This window comes from Ascaphus truei, chromosome 10 (genome assembly GCF_040206685.1).
Source record: "Ascaphus truei isolate aAscTru1 chromosome 10, aAscTru1.hap1, whole genome shotgun sequence".
Classification (NCBI taxonomy): domain Eukaryota; kingdom Metazoa; phylum Chordata; class Amphibia; order Anura; family Ascaphidae; genus Ascaphus; species Ascaphus truei.
In genome coordinates this window covers 40,732,047-40,754,234 of record NC_134492.1, presented here as the reverse complement: position 1 = coordinate 40,754,234, position 22,188 = coordinate 40,732,047, and the positions used below count along the sequence as shown (strand labels likewise).

General features: G+C 46.8%; 1 protein-coding gene across 4 annotated transcripts in view; it reads left to right on the top strand.

Annotated features, from left to right (window-relative positions):
* The window catches only part of LOC142503884 (dimethylaniline monooxygenase [N-oxide-forming] 2-like), a 116,964-nt gene that overhangs the window by 63,839 nt on the left and 30,937 nt on the right, over positions 1–22,188 (top strand). For 2 of the 4 annotated variants that reach the window (XM_075616771.1, XM_075616767.1), the window contains exon 2: positions 20,298–20,435. In XM_075616771.1, coding sequence (XP_075472886.1) covers positions 20,310–20,435 — 126 coding nt within the window. In that variant the 5' untranslated portion in view covers positions 20,298–20,309. Of the gene's footprint in view, positions 1–1,045; positions 1,223–3,769; positions 3,897–11,023; positions 11,090–20,297; positions 20,436–22,188 lie in introns of all 4 variants that reach the window. The other 2 variants (XM_075616770.1, XM_075616769.1) reach the window with 2 other exon arrangements.

Below are 22,188 nucleotides of genomic sequence, written 5' to 3'. Positions count from 1 at the left end.
AGTATATAGAGGTGGTTTCATGTATTTACCATTTTATTTTAATTAAAAAATCTATTTAACTATACAAAAGTGTCTATTATTTATGAAATAAGCCTACATTTAGCCTATAATAGTAATATCCCCTCAGAACAGGGCATTACTGGCCAATAATGCCCTGGCTGGGTTAAAGCCTTCAACTCTTCCAGCCAGGGCATTATTGGCCAGTAATGCCCTGTTCTTCGGGGATTATTACTTAAATATGTGTTCTATTATTGTTCAGCTAACGGGTTACACATTGAATATAACTTATATAACATACCGAAAACTAACATTAAAAATACAATTTTGAGTACTGTCACTTGTAGTCAAATTTACTCCTATAATAATAATAAGATTTTAAAAGATGAAAGGCAGTTTTTTAAAACAATATTCTTAAAAGAAGATTACTACAGCTGCAGCGGCCATTATTCAAACACTTCACGCGTTGTGTACATCGGAATACCGATGTCATGACGCGGGATGTCTTCCAACCGTACCGCCTTAAGACGCGAGTGCGGCGAGTGCAGAAAATGGCATTTTAGAGTTCTGGTTTTTAAACACCTGAAATTGACACAGTAGCACAGTACTGTACACATTGCAATTCATTCATTTCATTGCACCCAAAGAAACAGAATCCATGAAATTCAACAAAGCAATCGCGATAAGAGCGGGTGCCTGGGGCGATTGGCCGCGTTCATGCTGCGTGGAGTGCAGCAGAGCACACAAAATCGGCGCCGTGATTTGTTTGAATAACGCCCGCTGCAGCTGTAGTTGGGATAGTGAAAGAACACTTTTAGGGGATGAAACCTGTCCTATACAATGGGGTGTGGGGGGTATTGGAATTAGACTTTCTGATACAAGGATTATTCCTAATGAGATACACACTACAGTATGTGAAGATGTTATTATAAGAGAAATGTTGTATGATGTAGATAAGGGGGGTGCAGCGCAGAAAGTTTGCGCACCCCTGACGGTATATAAGTAAAATAAACAGTTAAGGTTTAAAGATCCTCTATGCACAACACAGCCTTCTACTGCTTCAGCACACCCCTTTAATAATGACTTTCTGATGGACTGGGCGGAGTACAACATTGCTTTCAAATACCAAGGAGAAAACTGCAGATTAACCTAGAGGCACCAGAAGGGTGACATCTTCCTTTGCACCAGCACGAAAGTGATAGAATTGTTTGCTGATCCCAAAAGAGTAAGTACAGTATATAGTATTTTTAGTAATACTGTAAGATAAGGGAAAGTGCTGTAAATCTTTTTTTCATCACTTTGTAACTTTCTACATTGTAAAAAAAGTAACCCGTTTGTAAGAGTTTATCTTGCAGTCTTGTATGATGTTCACTAATTTTTTTTATGATGACTATTTTATGTATATTTTAAAGGGTGGAAGAAAGGTATAGCTCAAAATATTCCAGTGTGGGGCTCTTAACTTGTTCAATCTGGGATGCATGTTAGGGAAAATTTACATTTTAGTTTTTGTACAGAATTTAAAACTCCTTTTTTATGCTGATTATTTTATTTTCTCACACTACTAATCCAGAGATATCTGCATATATGTTTTACTTTTTTCGTGACTGTAACCAGTAGCTTGAACATATTCTTATTCTTAACTATTCTTATAGGAAGTAATGATTCTGCTGTATATTGATGCAATATATATATATATATATATATATATATATATATATATATATATATATATATATATATATATATATATATATATATATATATATATATATATATATATATATATATATATATATATATATATATATATATATATACAGTGTTCGACAATTATATACATTTACTCGCCCGGGGCGGGTGGATTTAACCCCCGGGCGAGTAAATATTGGCCCACGCAGCACACGTGTGTTTTTTAAATTTCCCGCGCTCGCGCTGCTGTTTTTCCCGCGCTCGCGCTGCTGTTTTTCCCGCGCTCGCGCTGCTGTTTTTCCCGCGCTCGCGCTGTAGAAAAGGCGGGTTCATGTTGTTGGGGGAGATTACCCCGCCTCCGGCTCTCTGAGCAGTGGCCTCCCTCCTCAGCGCTTCCACTCCTCCCCCTTCCGGCAGCCAGCGCTTCCATGCCTGTCTGCCTCAGGCCCCTGCAGGGCCATCTGTCACCCCTCCCATCGGGCCACCCGCCCCCCCCTCGCACTGGGCCATCCGCCCCCCCCCTCGCAAAGGGCCATCCGCCCCACCCTCACAAAGGGCCATCCGCCCCACCCTCACAAAGGGCCATCCGCCCCCCCTCGCATCGGGCCACCCGCCCCCCCCCCCTCACCCCAATCTCTCCCGGCCTCCGTGACCCCCCCTCACCCCACGCGTGCCTCTCCCTGCTCTAAGCAGGGGAAATCCCCTCACAGGAGCCTCTTCCTGCTCTAAGCAGGGGAAATCCCCTCACCGGAGCCTCTCCCTGCTCTAAGCAGGGGAAATCCCCTCACCGGAGCCTCTCCCTGCTCTAAGCACATCTATCAGTGAATACTGCGGCGTCGGCGTCCCACTCTGGAGGGGGCGCGGCCCCTTGCAGAGGCCCTCCTGCCGTGCGGAGGCCCCCGCTGCCATGTGCGACCCCCCTGCCTTACGGGTGAGTGTTTGTGTGTGTGAGTGACAGACTGTGAGTGTGAGTTTGTCTGAGTGAGTCTGAGTGAGTGTAAGTGTCTGTGTGTCTGTGAGTGTGTCACCCTCTCTCCCTCTCCCTGTGTCACCCTCTCCCTGTGTCACCCTCTCTCCCTCTCCCAGTGTCACCCTCACCCTCTCCCTGTGTCACCCTCTCCCTGTGTCACCCACCATCTCTCTCTGTCACCCTCTCCCTCTGTCACCCTCCCTCTCCCTGTGTCACCCTCTCTCCCTCTCCCTGTGTCACCCACCCTCTCCCTCTCCCTGTCACCCTCCCCCTCTCCCTGTGTCACCTTCCCCCTCTCCCTGTGTCACCCTCCCCCTCTCCCTGTGTCATTCTCCCCCTCTCCCTGTGTCAACCTCCCTCTCCCTGTCACCCTTCCTCTCCCTGTCACCCTCTCTCTCCCTTTGTCACCCTCTCTCTCCCTTTGTCACCCTCTCCCTGTGTCACCCTCTCCCAGTGTCACCCTCTCCCAGTGTCACCCTCTCCCTGTGTCACCCTCTCCCTGTCACCCTCCCTCTCCTTGTCACCCTCCCTCTCCTTGTCACCCTCCCTCTCCTTGTCACCCTCCCTCTCCCTCTCCGTGTCACCCTCTCCCTCTCGCCCTCTCTCTGTCACCCTCTCCCTCTCTGTTGCACTCTCTTCTTCGCTCTCTCTGTCGCACTCTCTTCTTCGCTCTCTCTGTCGCACTCTCTTCTTCGCTCTCTCTGTCGCACTCTCTTCTTCGCTCTCTCTGTTGCACTCTCTTATTCGCTCTCTCTGTCGCACTCTCTTCTTCGCGCTCTCTGTCGCACTCTCTTCTTCACGCTCTCTGTCGCACTCTCTTCTTCGCGCTCTCTGTCGCACTCTCTCTTTCTCTCATTCTCTGTGTGTGTGTCTCTCATTCTCTCTCTTTCTCTGTGTGTCTCTCTTTCTCTCTCTGTGTGTGTGTTTGTGTGTGTGTGTCTCTCTCTCTCTGTGTGTGTGTGGGTGTGGGTGTGGGTGTGCCGCTCTCTGTGTGTGTGTGTGTGTGTGTGTGTGTGTGTGTGTCTGTCTGTCTGTCTCTCTCTCTGTGAAGCGCCGACGTCAAGACACTGGTTAAGGGATTCAGGAAACTAGTCATTCACATCTGGCTTTTAGTTCTAGATCCGACATTGCTTTCAAATACCAAGGAGAAAACTGCAGATTAACCTAGAGGCACCAAAAGGGTGACATCTTCCTTTGCACCAGCACGAAAGTGATAGAATTGTTTGCTGATCCCAAAAGAGTAAGTACAGTATATAGTATTTTTAGTAATACTGTAAGATAAGGGAAAGTGCTGTAAATCTTTTTTTCATCACTTTGTAACTTTCTACATTGTAAAAAAAGTAACCCGTTTGTAAGAGTTTATCTTGCAGTCTTGTATGATGTTCACTAATTTTTTTTATGATGACTATTTTATGTATATTTTAAAGGGTGGAAGAAAGGTATAGCTCAAAATATTCCAGTGTGGGGCTCTTAACTTGTTCAATCTGGGATGCATGTTAGGGAAAATTTACATTTTAGTTTTTGTACAGAATTTAAAACTCCTTTTTTATGCTGATTATTTTATTTTCTCACACTACTAATCCAGAGATATCTGCATATATGTTTTACTTTTTTCGTGACTGTAACCAGTAGCTTGAACATATTCTTAACTATTCTTATAGGAAGTAATGATTCTGCTGTATATTGATGCTATATATATATATATATATATATATATATATATATATATATATATATATATATATATATATATATATATATATATATATATATATATATATATATATATATATATACATACATACAGTGTTCGACAATTATATAGGATTTAACCCCCGGGCGAGTAAATATTGGCCCAAGCAGCACACGTGTGTTTTTTAAATTTCCCGCGCTCGCGCTGCTGTTTTTCCCGCGCTCGCGCTGCTGTTTTTCCCGCGCTCGCGCTGCTGTTTTTCCCGCGCTCGCGCTGTAGAAAAAAAAAAAGCCGGAGGCGGGTTCATGTTGTTGGGGGAGATTACCCCGCCTCCGGCTCTCTGAGCAGTGGCCTCCCTCCTCAGCGCTTCCACTCCTCCCCCTTCCGGCAGCCAGCGCTTCCATGCCTGTCTGCCTCAGGCCCCTGCAGGGCCATCTGTCACCCCTCCCATCGGGCCACCCGCCCCCCCCTCGCACTGGGCCATCCGCCCCCCCCCTCGCAAAGGGCCACCCGCCCCCCCCTCGCATCGGGCCACCCGCCCCCCCCCCCCTCACCCCAATCTCTCCCGGCCTCCGTGACCCCCCCCTCATCCCCTCACAGGAGCCTCTCCCTGCTCTAAGCAGGGGAAATCCCCTCACCGGAGCCTCTCCCTGCTCTAAGCACATCTATCAGTGAATACTGCGGCGTCGGCGTCCCACTCTGGAGGGGGCGCGGCCCCTTGCAGAGGCCCTCCTGCCGTGCGGAGGCCCCCGCTGCCATGTGCGACCCCCCTGCCTTACGGGTGAGTGTTTGTGTGTGTGAGTGACAGACTGTGAGTGTGAGTTTGTCTGAGTGAGTGTAAGTGTCTGTGTGTCTGTGAGTGTGTCACCCTCTCTCCCTCTCCCTGTGTCACCCTCTCCCTGTGTCACCCTCTCTCCCTCTCCCAGTGTCACCCTCACCCTCTCCCTGTGTCACCCTCTCCCTGTGTCACCCACCATCTCTCTCTGTCACCCTCTCCCTCTGTCACCCTCCCTCTCCCTGTGTCACCCTCTCTCCCTCTCCCTGTGTCACCTTCCCCCTCTCCCTGTGTCACCCTCCCCCTCTCCCTGTGTCACCCTCACCCTCTCCCTGTGTCACCCTCCCCCTCTCCCTGTGTCACCCTCCCCCTCTCCCTGTGTCACCCTCCCCCTCTCCGTGTCATTCTCCCCCTCTCCCTGTGTCAACCTCCCTCTCCCTGTCACCCTTCCTCTCCCTGTCACCCTCTCTCTCCCTGTGTCACCCTCTCCCTGTGTCACCCTCTCCCTGTGTCACCCTCTCCCTGTGTCACCCTCTCCCTGTCACCCTCCCTCTCCTTGTCACCCTCCCTCTCCTTGTCACCCTCCCTCTCCTTGTCACCCTCCCTCTCCCTCTCCGTGTCACCCTCTCCCTCTCGCCCTCTCTCTGTCACCCTCTCCCTCTCTGTTGCACTCTCTTCTTCGCTCTCTCTGTCGCACTCTCTTCTTCGCTCTCTCTGTCGCACTCTCTTCTTCGCTCTCTCTGTCGCACTCTCTTCTTCGCTCTCTCTGTCGCACTCTCTTATTCGCTCTCTCTGTCGCACTCTCTTCTTCGCGCTCTCTGTCGCACTCTCTTCTTCGCGCTCTCTGTCGCACTCTCTTCTTCGCGCTCTCTGTCGCACTCTCTTCTTCGCGCTCTCTGTCGCACTCTCTCTTTCTCTAATTCTCTGTGTGTGTGTCTCTCATTCTCTCTCTTTCTCTGTGTGTCTCTCTTTCTCTCTGTGTGTGTGTGTGTGTTTGTGTGTGTGTGTCTCTCTCTCTCTGTGTGTGTGTGGGTGTGGGTGTGCCGCTCTCTGTGTGTGTGTGTGTGTGTGTGTGTGTCTGTCTGTCTCTCTCTCTGTGAAGCGCCGACGTCAAGACACTGGTTAAGGGATTCAGGAAACTAGTCATTCACATCTGGCTTTTAGTTCTAGATCCGACATTGACACACACACACACACACACACGCGCACACACACGACTAATTGTAGTATAATGTAATACAATAAATACATTTATGTCAAAAACGAATGTTGTTCTGACTAGGAATTTATTAAATGTATTTTATTTATATATTTTATTTTAAAGCGGGGTTGGGGGCGGGACTAGGGGCGGAGTTGGGGGCGGGACTAGGGGCGGCGTTGGGGGCGGGACTAGGGGCGGAGTTGGGGGCGGGACTAGGTGGCGAGTAGATTTTTTGGTTGGGCGAGTAGATTTTTGGGTGATTTGTCGAACACTGTATATATATATATATATCCTTGTGGAAAAACCCAGTCTACTAAATACAATCCTCTTCTCTGCAGCAAAAACACATATTTCAAGCTGTAGAGATTTGGCCAGCGCCTTATAAACTTTTAAAAAGGTTGATTTTTGGAAGTTTGACAAAAAGGTTGAATTTTGGCAGGTTCGTAACCTTAGCCGAAAAGTTTGCACCTCTCTAGTTTGGGAACCACCTCTGTCTACAGAAGAAAGCGACACATCAGAGGAAGCCCTTTCCCACTGAGCTACATCTTTAATGTGAACTTAAGTTAAAGTTATTCTGAGCATCCACTTTGGGAATGCAGTACAAGTACAGACAGGTTGTACAGGTGAAGGAATTATCAGATAGAAGAAAGTGTTGATGCCACCTCATTTATGTACAGTACACATAGTTATATACAGTAGATATGATGTGAAGAGCAGAAAGAAGTGGTGTAGGGTCTACTTAATTATAAATAGGATAGGATTGAGAGGGGAACATTGGTAGCAACTTTAACATACTAATACATACTGTAGCATTCAGGATGGAAGTATTTTGTTTTAGAGAAAGAGGAATGCTGAAACAGGTCATGTACAGTGCAATCTCATGGGTGGTATACTTTGAAGTATGATGAATTATGTAATGAAACTTTTGTTGTTTGTTAACGAAAGTCTCCCAGTTGTAAAACTGGGGCAAAATAAGTGCAAAACAAATGCACCAGATTTGTCAAAGGAAAAACTCCAATTACTTTAAAAAAAAGTTTCAATTTCCTGGTTTTTGACATGCTGTAGTTTTGAAGCCTGTAGAATTTAGTGAATAGACCATACATATTATAAATATGCGTATACACAGTATGCAATAATTATATATATCTAACATTGTGCATATGTGTGTTTCTTTTTTTACCCACCATAACTTAACTAAGTGTGGTGAAACCTATCCTTAGCTTCATTTTGCAAAGCGAGTATAACCAACCCCACACTGAGGAGACCCATTAAGGTCGACATGGCTGTCTGTGGGTGGGTTTACTGGCTATGCATCTTAACCCTGGCTGTGCTCAAAGCTGTGAAATGCAGCAAGCATAAGCTTACAGGGGACCATGTTATATGGTTTTGAAGCAAAAGGTGACACTGTGTGCTCATTTGCATGTCATTTCCCAGAATCCCTTGCTGCAGTGGAAGCACTGTATGCTGGGTGATAATGGTGAAAGACAGGGTTGCAGACCTGTCTAAGACATGCAAATGAATATACAGTAACATTTTAATTTGCTATATATATATAAATATTTGTTTTGAAGAGAGAGGGGGGGCTAGACACCGCATACACTACATATTATATAGGTACCCTTGGAGGCTGGCTAATTATAAACTGAAAATGATTATGCCAGCGGTGCTACGGGATAATGGGTAATAGAGACACAAACAGAAAAGTATCCCATACGAGCACACGGGTGTACCAAAATATAACAATTTATTTCACATCTCTTAAAGACAATACAAAAGGTAAAAAAATTGACAGGTACTACCTCTAGATACTGACTAGCTCAAAACAGCTATATGCTGTGTTGCATAAATTAATAGCTGATGAGTGTGCAATACATATATGTTCTAGTGTGTGGATCATATAATATAAGGTAGGAAAAATCATGCCATGCCCTGGGAGCAAAATCAATGTCTATGTCCAAACAGGTAATACTCAGAGTCAAAACTAGCTAGAACATGCTATAATATAAACATGTAATCACTCGTCATGCTGTAATTAGTGTGCTGAAATAGGACTACTAGGTAAACACCAAACACGAAGTTACGCAAACTGATGTGGTTGAATCACTGCCTCTGAAACACTAGCAGACAAAAGTATGCAACCATGAAGTGTAAGAAAAAAAAGTCTGGTAACCAAATAATGAGAAAAGGTTTGCATAAGGTCAGTATATCTACGTGAGTGCCAAGATAAGGGAGGTAGGTGTCCTGTCTGGCTTCCCACTCCTACGCGCTTCGACTTGCGTCTTCCTCGGGGAGTGGTAAATTACACTGGGAGTAGTTGACATATATATATATATATATATTTATATATATATAACCATGCTTCCCCCCCCAGACTATACGGTGGTGTCTAGGGTACATGAGGGCAGATTACATGCGGTGTGGTGCGTACCTGTTAGGAACAGGAGGGCCTGAGCTTCCCACGGTGTTGTGGGGGAGCCAGGACCGGGCTTCTGGGGTGATAGCCTCCATGATCTCTTACTGGTGCAGCGCCTCCATCTTCTATACTCCCAGGGTAATGGGACAGGACCGGTATAGAAGAACCCCTCGGGTCCCAGGGTTATACTCTCCAAGTCACACACAGTCTTTACGGATGAAGAATAGTCTCTTTATTTGACAGAGCAACAATATCCCAACGATAAGGCTTCCAGCAGCCGCAACACAATAGCCAGAACGGGTTATACACAGCTCACCTCCGTGCAAATACTTCCTCCTCTCCTTCCCTCCAAGTCACTTCCGACAGGATGGTCTGAGCTAGGGCTTCAATACCCCGTGGCCCACCCCCGAGGTTAGCCTCGAGGTGGGTCTTGAATTCTCCCCCATCACCCCTGGCAGTGGGGTGAGGGCATTGGTCCACCAGTCTATAATTCTACCTATAGACGCTGATCGTTTCAGTTCCTCTCTCTCTCTTCCGGCACTCTGCGCCGGGGAGCCCGCAGCCTCCTGATACTCCTCGGACCGTTCCGCAGGATTCGTGGCTCACGGCATAATAACCGGCAACTCTAGACTCTCGATATCACTGTTCACTCGAACTCTTCCTAACTACTCTCTCGAACGAAGAACCAGCAAAAAGCCCCGCCACTCACCGGAGTTGGCTGCTAAATATAGAGCTAGCCCCGCCCCTCACGGTGTCAGCAGAACCTCCCCTCTTGATGACGCCTGAAGCAGAGTCCAGGCCTGCATCGACCACTCAGGACAGGGCTATGAAGGGGGAAAACCCATGATGATTACTGGCGCCTGATCTTAACAGGGATCTTAACAGGGATCTTAACAGGGATTATCACAGTAGAAGGAAGATAGGTATAGCCTGTGCTATCCGCATCCAAGCTCGTTAGTCACGTGTCGTTACTCCTCTACGGAGCGCTCGATAGTGACGTCACAGTCCGGTCGCACTCTCCTACGAACCGGCTGCAGGGTCCCGATGCTTGCGGTGAGTTGAAGGATACACGCGACTTCTTGGAAAGATGTGTTATGCACAAAGTCTCAGTAGTAATTGAGTGACTGTCCCAGTCTTCCGGAATCCACAGGAGATGAGTAAAGATCCCAAGGAGGTCCAGGCAGGAGCAGCATACAATGGTAGGACTTGCAGGACTAGGGGTTCCTTCAAATGTGGCTCTTGTAGTGCATGTAAACACATGAAGCCTGCCAAAAGTTTTTTCCAGTTTGCCTTGCCACCGCCACATGGTGTGAATATATTACCAAATAAGGAATTTAAGATTAACAGTTTTATAAATTGTAAAAGTCAATTTGTGATTTATCTAATAACATGTGGTTGTGGCAAGAGGTATGTGGGGAGGACGACTAGAGCCCTTAAGGTCAGGATGTTAGAGCATTTAAGGCTCATAAAATTGAGAGACACTAATCATCCAGTCTCAAAACATTTCACTGAATGTGGTCAGGGAGGAATTAATAATTTTTCCTTTTTGGGGATTGAATCAGTTATTTCTAAATCTAGAGGAGGTGATCATATCAACCTTCTGGACCGTAGGGAGGCGTATTGGATCTTCACTCTCCAAACGCGCTTCCCTATGGGCTTGAACATTGACTGGCAACTAACACATTTTTTGTAAACATTTTTGTGATAGACGTATTATGGTGTAATTAGTTGGTAATACAGATTAAATAAGACAATTGTCATTATATTGGACATTATATTCTTGTCATTATAACCTTTGAACCTATGCCTTATCATGCAAATATTATGCTAATATGTAAGCTTAAATTGTTCTTTGATGTATCTTGTGGATAATACTTCATATTTTATAATGGTTGTATTTCCCTGGTTCCTATGATTTAGGTACACAATCTGTGTTATGCAGTATGTATGTGTAATATGTCTTTAAATTTACTTTTCTTGCACATTTTTTTAATCATGTTTAGAGGTTTTTATTTTTAACTTTTTTTTTTTTTTGTATATAACTTAGTTGCAACACAGCTAGTTTTTTAATCCACCTTGTTCATGTTTTTCCTTGATATAATAGTACCCTTTATTAAGCATTAGTTTAGTTTAATATAGCTTTATTTCGTTTAAATATGCTTGTCCAGTTAGCAGCAATGTATTTTGTTCTGCTGGAATGGTCAATAAAGCTTTGTTATTGTGTTCCTATGTTTGCCCACATCCAAAATGGCCACACTGCCTTTGGTACTTCCTTTTGCCCTTAGATCGGCACTGAGTCGCTCTGTTATGACGTCATCAGGTTCTGATTTTTGGCGCGAAATGGCCCACAGGTAAGAGGGTATATAATGGATGTTATCACATTGTGTTTTATCCTTGAAAAAGAACGCTGCGACGTTCGAAATGCATTGGATGTGTCTTTTGCCACATTAAAGTGCCCTTTTAATCATTTTTTTGTTCTGGTTTCTTCCTGCTCCGTTTGTGCTGGTGCGCTTTTTGGTCTCCCTTTTCCCTGGAAGAAAGGTATAGCTCAAAATATTCCAGTGTTGGGCTCTTAACTTGTTCAATCTGGGATGCATGTTAGGGAAAATTTACATTTTTGTTTTTGTACAGAATTTAAAACTCCTTTTTTATGCTGATTATTTTATTTTCTCACACTACTAATCCAGAGATATCTGCATATATGTTTTACTTTTTTTTGTGACTGTAACCAGTAGCTTGAACATATTCTTATTCTTAACTATTCTTATAGGAAGTAATGATTCTGCTGTATATTGATGCAATATATATATATATATATATACATATATATAAAAAAAATAATATATATATATATATATATATATATATATATATATATATATATATATTCTTGTGGAAAAACCCAGTCTACTAAATACAATCCTCTTTTCTGCAGCAAAAACACATATTTCAAGCTGTAGAGATTTGGCCAGCGCCTTACAAACTTTTAAAAAGGTTGATTTTTGGAAGTTTGACAAAAAGGTTGAATTTTGGCAGGTTCGTAACCTTAGCCGAAAAGTTTGCACCTCTCTAGTTTGGATATCACCTCTGTCTACAGAAGAAAGCTACACATCAGAGGAAGCCCTTTCCCACTGAGCTACATCTTTAATGTGAATTTAAGTTAAAGTTATTCTGAGCATCCACTTTGGGAATGCAGTACAAGTACAGACAGGTTGTACAGGTGAAGGAATTATCAGATAGAAGAAAGTGTTGATGCCACCTCATTTATGTACAGTACACATAGTTATATACAGTAGATATGATGTGAAGAGCAGAAAGAAGTGGTGTAGGGTCTACTTAATTATAAATAGGATAGGATTGAGAGGGGAACATTGGTAGAAACTTTAACATACTAATACATACTGTAGCATTCAGTATGGAAGTATTTTGTTTTAGAGAAAGAGGAATGCTGAAACAGGTCATGTACAGTGCAATCTCATGGGTGGTATACTTTGAAGTATGATGAATTATGTAATGAAACTTTTGTTGTTGGCAAAATAAGTGCAAAACAAATGCACCAGATTTGTCAAAGGAAAAACTCCAATTACTTTAAAAAAAAGTTTCAATTTCCTGGTTTTTGAAATACTGTAGTTTTGAAGCCTGTAGAATTTAGTGAATAGACCATACATATTATAAAGATGCGTATACACAGTATGCAATAATTATATATATTTAACATTGTGCATATGTGTGTTTCTTTTTTTACCCACCATAACTTAACTAAGTGTGGTGAAACCTATCCTTAGCTTCATTTTGCAAAGCGAGTATAACCAACCTCTCACTGAGGAGACCCATTAAGGTCGAAACGGCTGTCTGTGGGTGGGTTTACTGGCTATGCATCTTAACCCTGGCTGTGCTCAAAGCTGTGAAATGCAGCAAGCATAAACTTACAGGGGACCATGTTATATGGTTTTGAAGCAAAAGGTGGCACTGTGTGCTCATTTGCATGTCATTTCCCAGAATCCCTTGCTGCAGTGGAAGCACTGTATGCTGGGTGATAATGGTGAAAGACAGGGTTGCAGACCTGTCTAAGACATGCAAATGAATATACAGTAACATTTTAATTTGCTATATATATATATATATATATATATATATATATATATATATATTATTTTTTTTAAATTTTTTTTTTGAAGAGAGAGGGGGGCTAGACACCGCATACACTACATATTATATAGGTACCCTTGGAGGCTGGCTAATTATAAACTGAAAATGATTATGCCAGCGGTGCTACGGGATAATGGGAAATAGAGACACAAACAGAAAAGTATCCCATACGAGCACACGGGTGTACCAAAATATAACAATTTATTTCACATCTCTTAAAGACAATACAAAAGGTTAAAAAATTGACAGGAACTACCTCTAGATACTGACTAGCTCAAAACAGCTATATGCTGTGTTGCATAAATTAATAGCTGATGAGTGTGCAATACATATATGTTCTAGTGTGTGGATCATATAAGGTAGGAAAAATCATGCCATGCCCTGGGAGCAAAATCAATGTCTATGTCCAAACAGGTAATACTCAGAGTCAAAACTAGCAAGAACATGCTATAATATAAACATGTAATCACTCGTCATGCTGTAATTAGTGTGCTGAAATAGGACTACTAGGTAAACACCAAACACGAAGTTACTCAGACGGATGTGGTTGAGTCACTGTCTCTGAAACACTAGCAGACAAAAGTATGCAACCATGAAGTGTAAGAAAAAAAAGTCTGGTAACCAAATAACGAGAAAAGGTTTGCACAAGGTCAGTATATCTACGTGAGTCCCAAGATAAGGGAGGTAGGTGTCCTGTCTCTGGCTTCCCACTCCTACGCGCTTCGACTTGCGTCTTCCTCGGGGAGTGGTAAATTACACTGGGAGTAGTTGATATATATATATATAAAATATATGTCAAAATCGCGCCAAAAATGAGCATTAAAATTATCATTATCAGAACAATCTGTCATTTCATAGTAGTCCGCCCAAAAGGGTGTGTTTTAAGGCTATGTCCAATCAGAAAATGAGTTGTTCATGACGTCGCCACGTGCGCGACGTCGTTGTTATGGTGACATGAACATAAGCCTTAAAGAAGACACTCATCTGTGTTTTATTCTAAATGTCCGCCCTCAGGGTGTATAATCTGGCTCTGTCCAATCAGATGGATTAGTTTTCCATGATGTTACTGCATGCGCGACGTCAGATCGTATACTCCTGGTTTCACGTATGAACCATAGTCACTTCCCCCTCGATCAAGGAGACCAATTAAATATCGGGCTGGTAATGAGGTCATCACACGTTAGCATCGTCATCATGGCAACCCGTTTTTTTCTTGATCAAGTTGGTAAGAAGCAGATATTTGAATATCTACAGTAGAGGCAGCGATTATTCTAACAAAAACCAGTGGCAATTCCCCAAAAGACCCAGGTACACCCAGGTACATTCTGAATACATTTCCTTAAACTAGCCCCAGCATTTCTGCATTGATTAATGGCCTATCAGATTAACAGCGGGGGTCCCTGGCAGTCCCATTCAAGCTGAATTGGACTGCCAGGGATCCCTGCTGTGTTAATCCTATGGGTCGTTAGTCAATGCAGAAATGCCTTAAACGTGCCTCAAACTAGCCCAGAACATACCCAGCACATGCCCTGAATGTAACCCGGCTAGTTTAAGGCAAATGTTAGAATAAGCGTTGCCTCTACTGTAGATATAACTCTTGTAGTTTGCATCAAAAGGGGGAGTTAATCCAGATGAGCTCGCACCTTAGAGGGTCTATTGGAGGCAGATGAAACGTGAAAACAACAATAAGAAAAGGGAGGAATTAGGGTTTCCGCTGTACAATGGAGAGAAATACACAAAGTGAATAGTGACACTGAAGTATTAAAATGAAAACTGCTAAGGGAATATATATAGGAGAACTTAAACATCTTATACTATATTAGTGAAAGCACTGTATGCCTGCCTGCCTGCATGCATGCATGCCTGCCTGCCTGCCTGCCTGGATGTCCGGTGTCCCTAGGGGAAATCTCATTGGTCCCTTGGGCCGCCCCCGCACACTTCTCATTGGCCTGAGGCGGAGTGACGGGCCAAAGGGGCGCACACACACACACACACACACACACACACACTCCTCAACGCACACACACACACACTCCTCAACACACACACACACACACACTCCTCAACACACACACACACACACACACACACACACCTCAACGCACACACACACACCTCAACGCACACACACACACACACACACACACACACTCCACCCTCCTCAACACACACACTCCACCCTCCTCAACACACACACTCCACCCTCCTCAACACACACACACACACACTCCACCCTCCTAACGGCTGCCCGACCTTGACCCCCCCCGCCCTTCCCGGCGGCTGGCCCGCAACAACGGAACCCCCCCTATCACCACTCCGCGGGACCTCAACATCACCCTCTCTCCCGGTGCTCCCTCTCTCCCCCGGTGCTCCCCCCCCCCGCAGAGCACGCTCTCACCTTCAGGCCTAGAGGCCGCGCCCCCAGCTCCCCATCCCCGCGCGCGCTGCTCCGGCTCTCTCAGGCCTAGCTGTCTCTGTCGGGAGCTGCACGGGCCGCGGCCCATACACCCCCCTCACCTGAGCGTCTCAGCTCCGCCTCGCCGGGGGGAACGGAGACCGCCGAGGAACCCGAGGAGGAGGAGGAGGAGGAGCGCGGCCCGGTGCGAGGTAAGTAACCGCAGGGGAAGGGATCTTTCACCCCGGCCCGGCCCTTCACCCCCCCCGGCCCTTCACCCCCCCCCCCGGCCCTTCACCCGGCCCGGTCCTTGCCCCGTGCTGCTCACCCCCCCCCCCACATGCCCCGTGCTGCTCTCCCCCCCTCCACATGCCCCGTGCTTCTCTCCCCACCTCCACATGCCCCGTGCTGCTCTCCCCCCCTCCACATGCCCCGTGCTGCTCTCCCCCCCTCCACATGCCCCGTGCTGCTCTCCCCCCCTCCACATGCCCCGTGCTGCTCTCCCCCCCTCCACATGCCCCGTGCTGCTCTCCCCCCTCCCCCCTCCACATGCCCCGTGCTGCTCTCCCCCCTTCCCCCTCCACATGCCCCGTGCTGCTCTCCCCCCTCCACATGCCCCGTGCTGCTCTCCCCCCTTCCCCCTCCACATGCCCCGTGCTGCTCTCCCCCTCCCCCCTCCACATGCCCCGTGCTGCTCTCCCCCTCCCCCCTCCACATGCCCCGTGCTGCTCTCCCCCCTCCCCCCTCCACATGCCCCGTGCTGCTCTCCCCCCTCCCCCCTCCACATGCCCCGTGCTGCTCTCCCCCCTCCCCCCTCCACATGCCCCGTGCTGCTCTCCCCCCTCCCCCCTCCACATGCCCCGTGCTGCTCTCCCCCTCCCCCTCCACATGCCCCGTGCTGCTCTCCCCCCTCCCCCCTCCACATGCCCCGTGCTGCTCTCCCCCCTCCCCCCTCCACATGCCCCGTGCTGCTCTCCCCCCTCCCCCCTCCACATGCCCCGTGCTGCTCTCCCCCCTCCCCCCTCCACATGCCCCGTGCTGCTCTCCCCCTCCCCCCTCCCCCCTCCACATGCCCCGTGCTGCTCTCCCCCCTCCCCCCTCCACATGCCCCGTGCTGCTCTCCCCCCCCTCCACATGCCCCGTGCTGCTCTCCCCCCTCCACATGCCCCGTGCTGCTCTCCCCCCCTCCACATGCCCCGTGCTGCTCTCCCCCCCTCCACATGCCCCGTGCTGCTCTCCCCCCCCTCCACATTCCCTGTGCTGCTCTCCCTGCAGCTTCCCCCCCCCCCCCCTCCACATGCCCTCTGTCCGGCTCCCGTCCGATCCCTGCCCCTCCGTACCAGATGACTGCAGGGTCCGTCTCCCGGCCTGCACGAGGAAGATGCTGCCGACTGTAAGGTAATCACCTCCCCCCCCCCACACATTCCTTCATCTCCAGCCTGATCCCTCCGTACACACACACACACACACACACACTATATATATCTCTATACATAAGACACACACACACACATGTAGACACACACACACATGTAGACACACACACACACACACATGTAGACACACACACACAGATGTAGACACACACACATGTAGACGCACACACACAGATGTAGACACACACATGTAGGCACACACACACAAACACACACGTACACAGACACACACGTACACACACACACACACACACCTATACAGACACACGTATACACACGTATACACACAGCAGACACACGTATACACACAGCAGACACACGTATACACACAGCAGACACACGTATACACAGCAGACACACGTATACACACAGCAGACACACGTATACACACAGCAGACACACGTATACACACAGCAGACACACGTATACACACAGACACACGTATACACACAGACACACGTATACACATGTATACACACACACGTATATACACACACGTATACACACACACACGTAGGCACACGTATACACACACACACACACGTAGGCACACGTATACACACACACACACACGTAGGCACACGTATACACACACACACGTAGACACACGTATACACACACACACACACACGTACACACACGTATACACGCAGACACACACACGTATACACGCAGACACACGTATACACGCAGGCACACGTATACACGCAGGCGCACGTATACACGCAGGCGCACGCACGTAGACACGCACACGCACTTAGACACGCACACGCACGGAGACACGCACACGCACGGAGACACGCACACGCACGCAGGCACGCAGACACGCACACGCACGTAGACACGCACACGCACACGCACGTAGACACGCACACGCACGTAGACACGCACACGCACGTAGACACGCAGACGCACGTAGACACGCACGGAGACACGCACACGCACGCGCACGCGCACGGAGACACGCACACGCACGCACACGGAGACACGCACACGCACGCGCACGGAGACACGCACGCGCACGGAGACGCACGCACGTAGACACGTAGACACGTACACACACACGCACACACGTACACACGTACACACACACACATGTACACGTACATACACACATGGAGTCATACACACACACATGGAGTCATACACACACACATGGAGTCATACACACACACATGGAGTCATACACACACACATGGAGTCATACACACACACATGGAGTCATACACACACACATGTAGACATACACACACACACACACGTATACACACACACACACACACACGTATACACACACACACACACACACGTATACACACACACACACACACACATATACATACACATCATGTATACACACACATGTATACACACATACGTATACACACACACACATGTATACACACACACATGTATACACACACACAAATGTATACACACACACAAATGTATACACACACATGTATACACACACATGTATACACACACGTACACACACACGTACACGTACACACACACGTACACACTTATACACACACATACAATGTATACACACACACACACAAACATGTATACACACACACACACGTGTATACACACACACGTGTGTATACACACACACACACTATCCCCAGCACCACCACATCAGCACACCGGTATCCCATGCCCCCCCAGCACACTGCCATTCTCGGCTCCCCACCATTCCCAGCCCCCATCAACACCATCAGCACCCACACATTGGCACCTTCGCACCTCCCCCATCGGCACACCCACATCCGCACCCCTACATCAGCAACAAACCCTCCCAAATCAGCACACCGATACAATCACCATCAGTACAGCCACAGCAGCAGTACCACCGCACACCGCCATGGGCCGCGTGGACCACTCCCCACCCAAATGCCACCCCCACACCACAAACATCCCGGGCAACGCCGGGGCTCTCAGCTAGTCAATTATAAAGAAAAAATTGTCAGAAAAAATGATGATCTGAGGATAATGCATATTGAATTATGTGGAACAGGTGGTGTGAGAAAATCACAAAAATATTGAAAGCTTAAATAATCATTTAAGCCTTTGGGGATCATACAGTCTACTTGGAATAACCATCTGCATTCCCTGCATAGCAGGGCTTGCTCATGATCTCCTCCGCGAATTCCCAAAGAGACCTTTTCTAACGCAAAAGCCGATAGTGATGTACAGTATGATCGGAATTGTGTTTCAGCATAACATGCCTCGCCACTGACGTGGTCTTTTTAAAGGCTAGGAGATCTTTTGTGGCATTTTTGATATTCCTAACATGCTCCAGCAGGCGTAACCTTACTTCTCTAGTGGTCTTTCCTATATAAGGGAGACCACAGGGGCAAAGAATACAATACTACCCCTTTGCTTTTGCAAATTTGTGTCTGTAGAGACCCTCCCGTCATATATTAAAGATACTACGGATGTTCTATCGCATCTAGAGCACATCGCAGTCGAAAGTAACATTATCCTCGCGACTTGCGATGTTGAATCGCTCTACACGTGTATAGATCAGAACCAAGGGTTGAGGGCCACTAAATTCTACTTATCTACGGGATAATGGGTAATAGAGAATGTTTGTATATATGTATATGTATATATGTATATATCTATATACTTAGTTAAGTTATGGTGAGTAAAAAAAAGTGACAAAAACCCTCCACAGCAAAGCATATAGCAAATGGAAATACAACTGTATGCTCATTTGCATGTCTTAGGCAGGTCTGCAACCCCGCCTTTCACCATTATCACCCAGCACACAGCACTTCCACTGCAGCAAGGGATTCTGGGAAATGACATGCAAATGAGCACACAGACAGCTGTTTCGACCTTAATGGGTCTCATCAGTGTGGGGTTGGTTACTGGCTATGCAAAGATGAAGGTCGAAACAGCTCTCTGTGGGTGGTTTTACTGGCTATGCATCTTAACCCTAGCTGTGCTTAAAGCAGTGACCATGCAGCAATCTTAAGCCTATAGGGAACCATGTTTAAAATGGTTTTGAAGCAAAAAGTGGCACTGTGTACTCATTTGCATGTCATTTCCCAGAATCCCTTGCTGCAGTGGAAGTGCTGTGTGCTGGGTGATAATGGTGAAAGGTGGGGTTGCAGACCTGCCTAAGACATGCAAATGAGCATACAGTTGTATTTCCATTTGAGATATAGATATTTTTTTTTTGTGGCTCTTGAATAAGGACAGGGTAGGATAAGAGTAAAGAAAGCACTTAATTGACAAACACTTCCCCATTCAGGAGTCCCTAAGAAATGCAATTTGTGATTAACTTCCAATTGAAGAAAAGCAGACACATCTTGGTTATTAGCAGGGTAAGATTAGTTAACTGAAGCCAATTAGATGGTTAAATTGATATTAAAAGAATGCTGTTTGGTGGTCTATTTGGGACGGCTAAGGATGGAGGGCCATATTAACTAAGCTATGTGTCGTCATTTGGCACCTTCAGGCACTGACGTGTCTTATGCAGAAGACTGATTCATAAATATGTGCTGTGTTACTGAAACTTGTTACATTATCCATTATACAGTACCTGTTTCTTCTTTATTACAGAATACCATCAGTATGAGGGTTGCAGTGATTGGAGCTGGGACCAGCGGTCTGACGTCAATCAAATGCTGTCTAGATGAGGATTTGGAGCCCACCTGCTTTGAAAGGAGTGAGGATATTGGTGGGGTGTGGAGGTTCACAGTAAGTAAAAGTTACATGTATGGAAACAGGGGGGCAAATGGAAACCACATTTGTTTGTTCTGAGCCTAATACTCCAAAAAATCTGATTGTTACTTAAAAGTAAAACAGAGAAAACCATAACTATTTGTAAGTGTGTGGAATTGAATTAGCTAGTTCCTGTCATAAGTACAGTACTAAGAAACTGACTACTCACATAATATTTAAGAACATATATAATATGGTAGGGTGTGATAATTTAGCCAGCTCGCTAAGGGCTGTATTTACTAAACAGTGTTCTGCTATAACATCTTACAGCCCGTTGCTGTTTATTATATATTGCTCTTAATCCCTGCTCTTTTGTTTTCCACATTGTATCACAAACTCGTCCACAATGTTAGACAGTTGTAGCCTTTTAGTGTTGGCTACTAGCAACTAGACACAAAGACCTACAGTATGTACTTATGGTCAGTGTATGGAATAGCTCAGGGGTGTGCAAACTGGGGGCGCAAGATTTTTTTTGGGGGGGGGAGCGGGTGGTTGCAGAGGTCCCGCGCTCTTCCCCAAGACATTTAAATTAAATGCCGGGGGACCCCACGTGGCCTCTGCAACCTCTACTTTCCGAGATTCAGCCGGCTTAAAGACGCGTGACCGTGGCAACGCGGCGTGAAATGACGCTGCGGGGTCATGTGACGTGACATCACACGACCCTGCTACATCATTTGACGACGCATCAAGGTAAGGGGGGAGCGACAATGGAAGAATGCAGACGGGGGGGGGGGGGGTCAGCAAGAAAAATTTGAACACCCCTGGAGTAGCTGATGGCTCAATCACACAGCTGTTGAGTGCTCAGGCTGAATCTGATGGCCGTTACTGTAGTGTTCTGTCTTTAGGATTACAGAATGGATTAACACCAGGCTACACCTATGTTTAATTAGTAGCTCTGTTGCAGTGTACTTGCTTGTCTGCTTGTTTAAAGTTCTACATGAGGCATTATTGTGGCAGCAGGTGTGACTGCATGTTGGGTCACCTGTGATGCCTGTTTTGAAAACAGGTTGCCATATAGCAACTTTATCTCACATTTGCTAGCACTATAGATAAATAGATGCTTATAGAGTCAGCTGTGAGATCTCAATCATCATTTGAGCTGCTTGTCTCTCCTCTGTTAGCGCTATTGGACGCTTGCCTAAGCCGCCTGTAAATCAGATCAAGAGCTGCAGTGGCGTAGCTAGACATGGACGGGCCCCCGGGCAAAACATTTTTTCAGGACCTCTTTAATATTAATACTGACTGCAATTTTTTTCTTCCTTCCCCATTCTCTCCCTGATCCTCCTCTCATCATCTCTCCCCCTCTCTCCTCTGTCTCCCCCCACCATCATCACCTCTCCTCCTCCCCAACCATCACCACCTCTCTCCCCCTCCCCCCACCATCATCACCTCTCTCTCTTTCCCCTCTCCCCCCCCCCCCCCACTATCATCACTTCCCTCCCCCCTCCTCCCCCAGGCTTACCTGTGGGTGGTTGGCGTTAAACAGAGGAGCAGGCAGAGATCAGCAGCAGAGCAGGAAAGCAGGAGAGAAGCGCGCTCTAGTGGTGTGACCCGGAAGTCTTTCCTACTTCCGATGTCTGCTGCCAGAGCGTGCTCCTTTCCTGCTCTTATTATGTCACAGCTGCTGATTTCTCTACCGGCTTCTGCCAGGGGTGGGGTAGAGCGGGCCCCCCAAGAGCGTGTGCCCCCGGGCTTTGCCCGGGCTATAACTACCCCCAGTAGAGCTGTG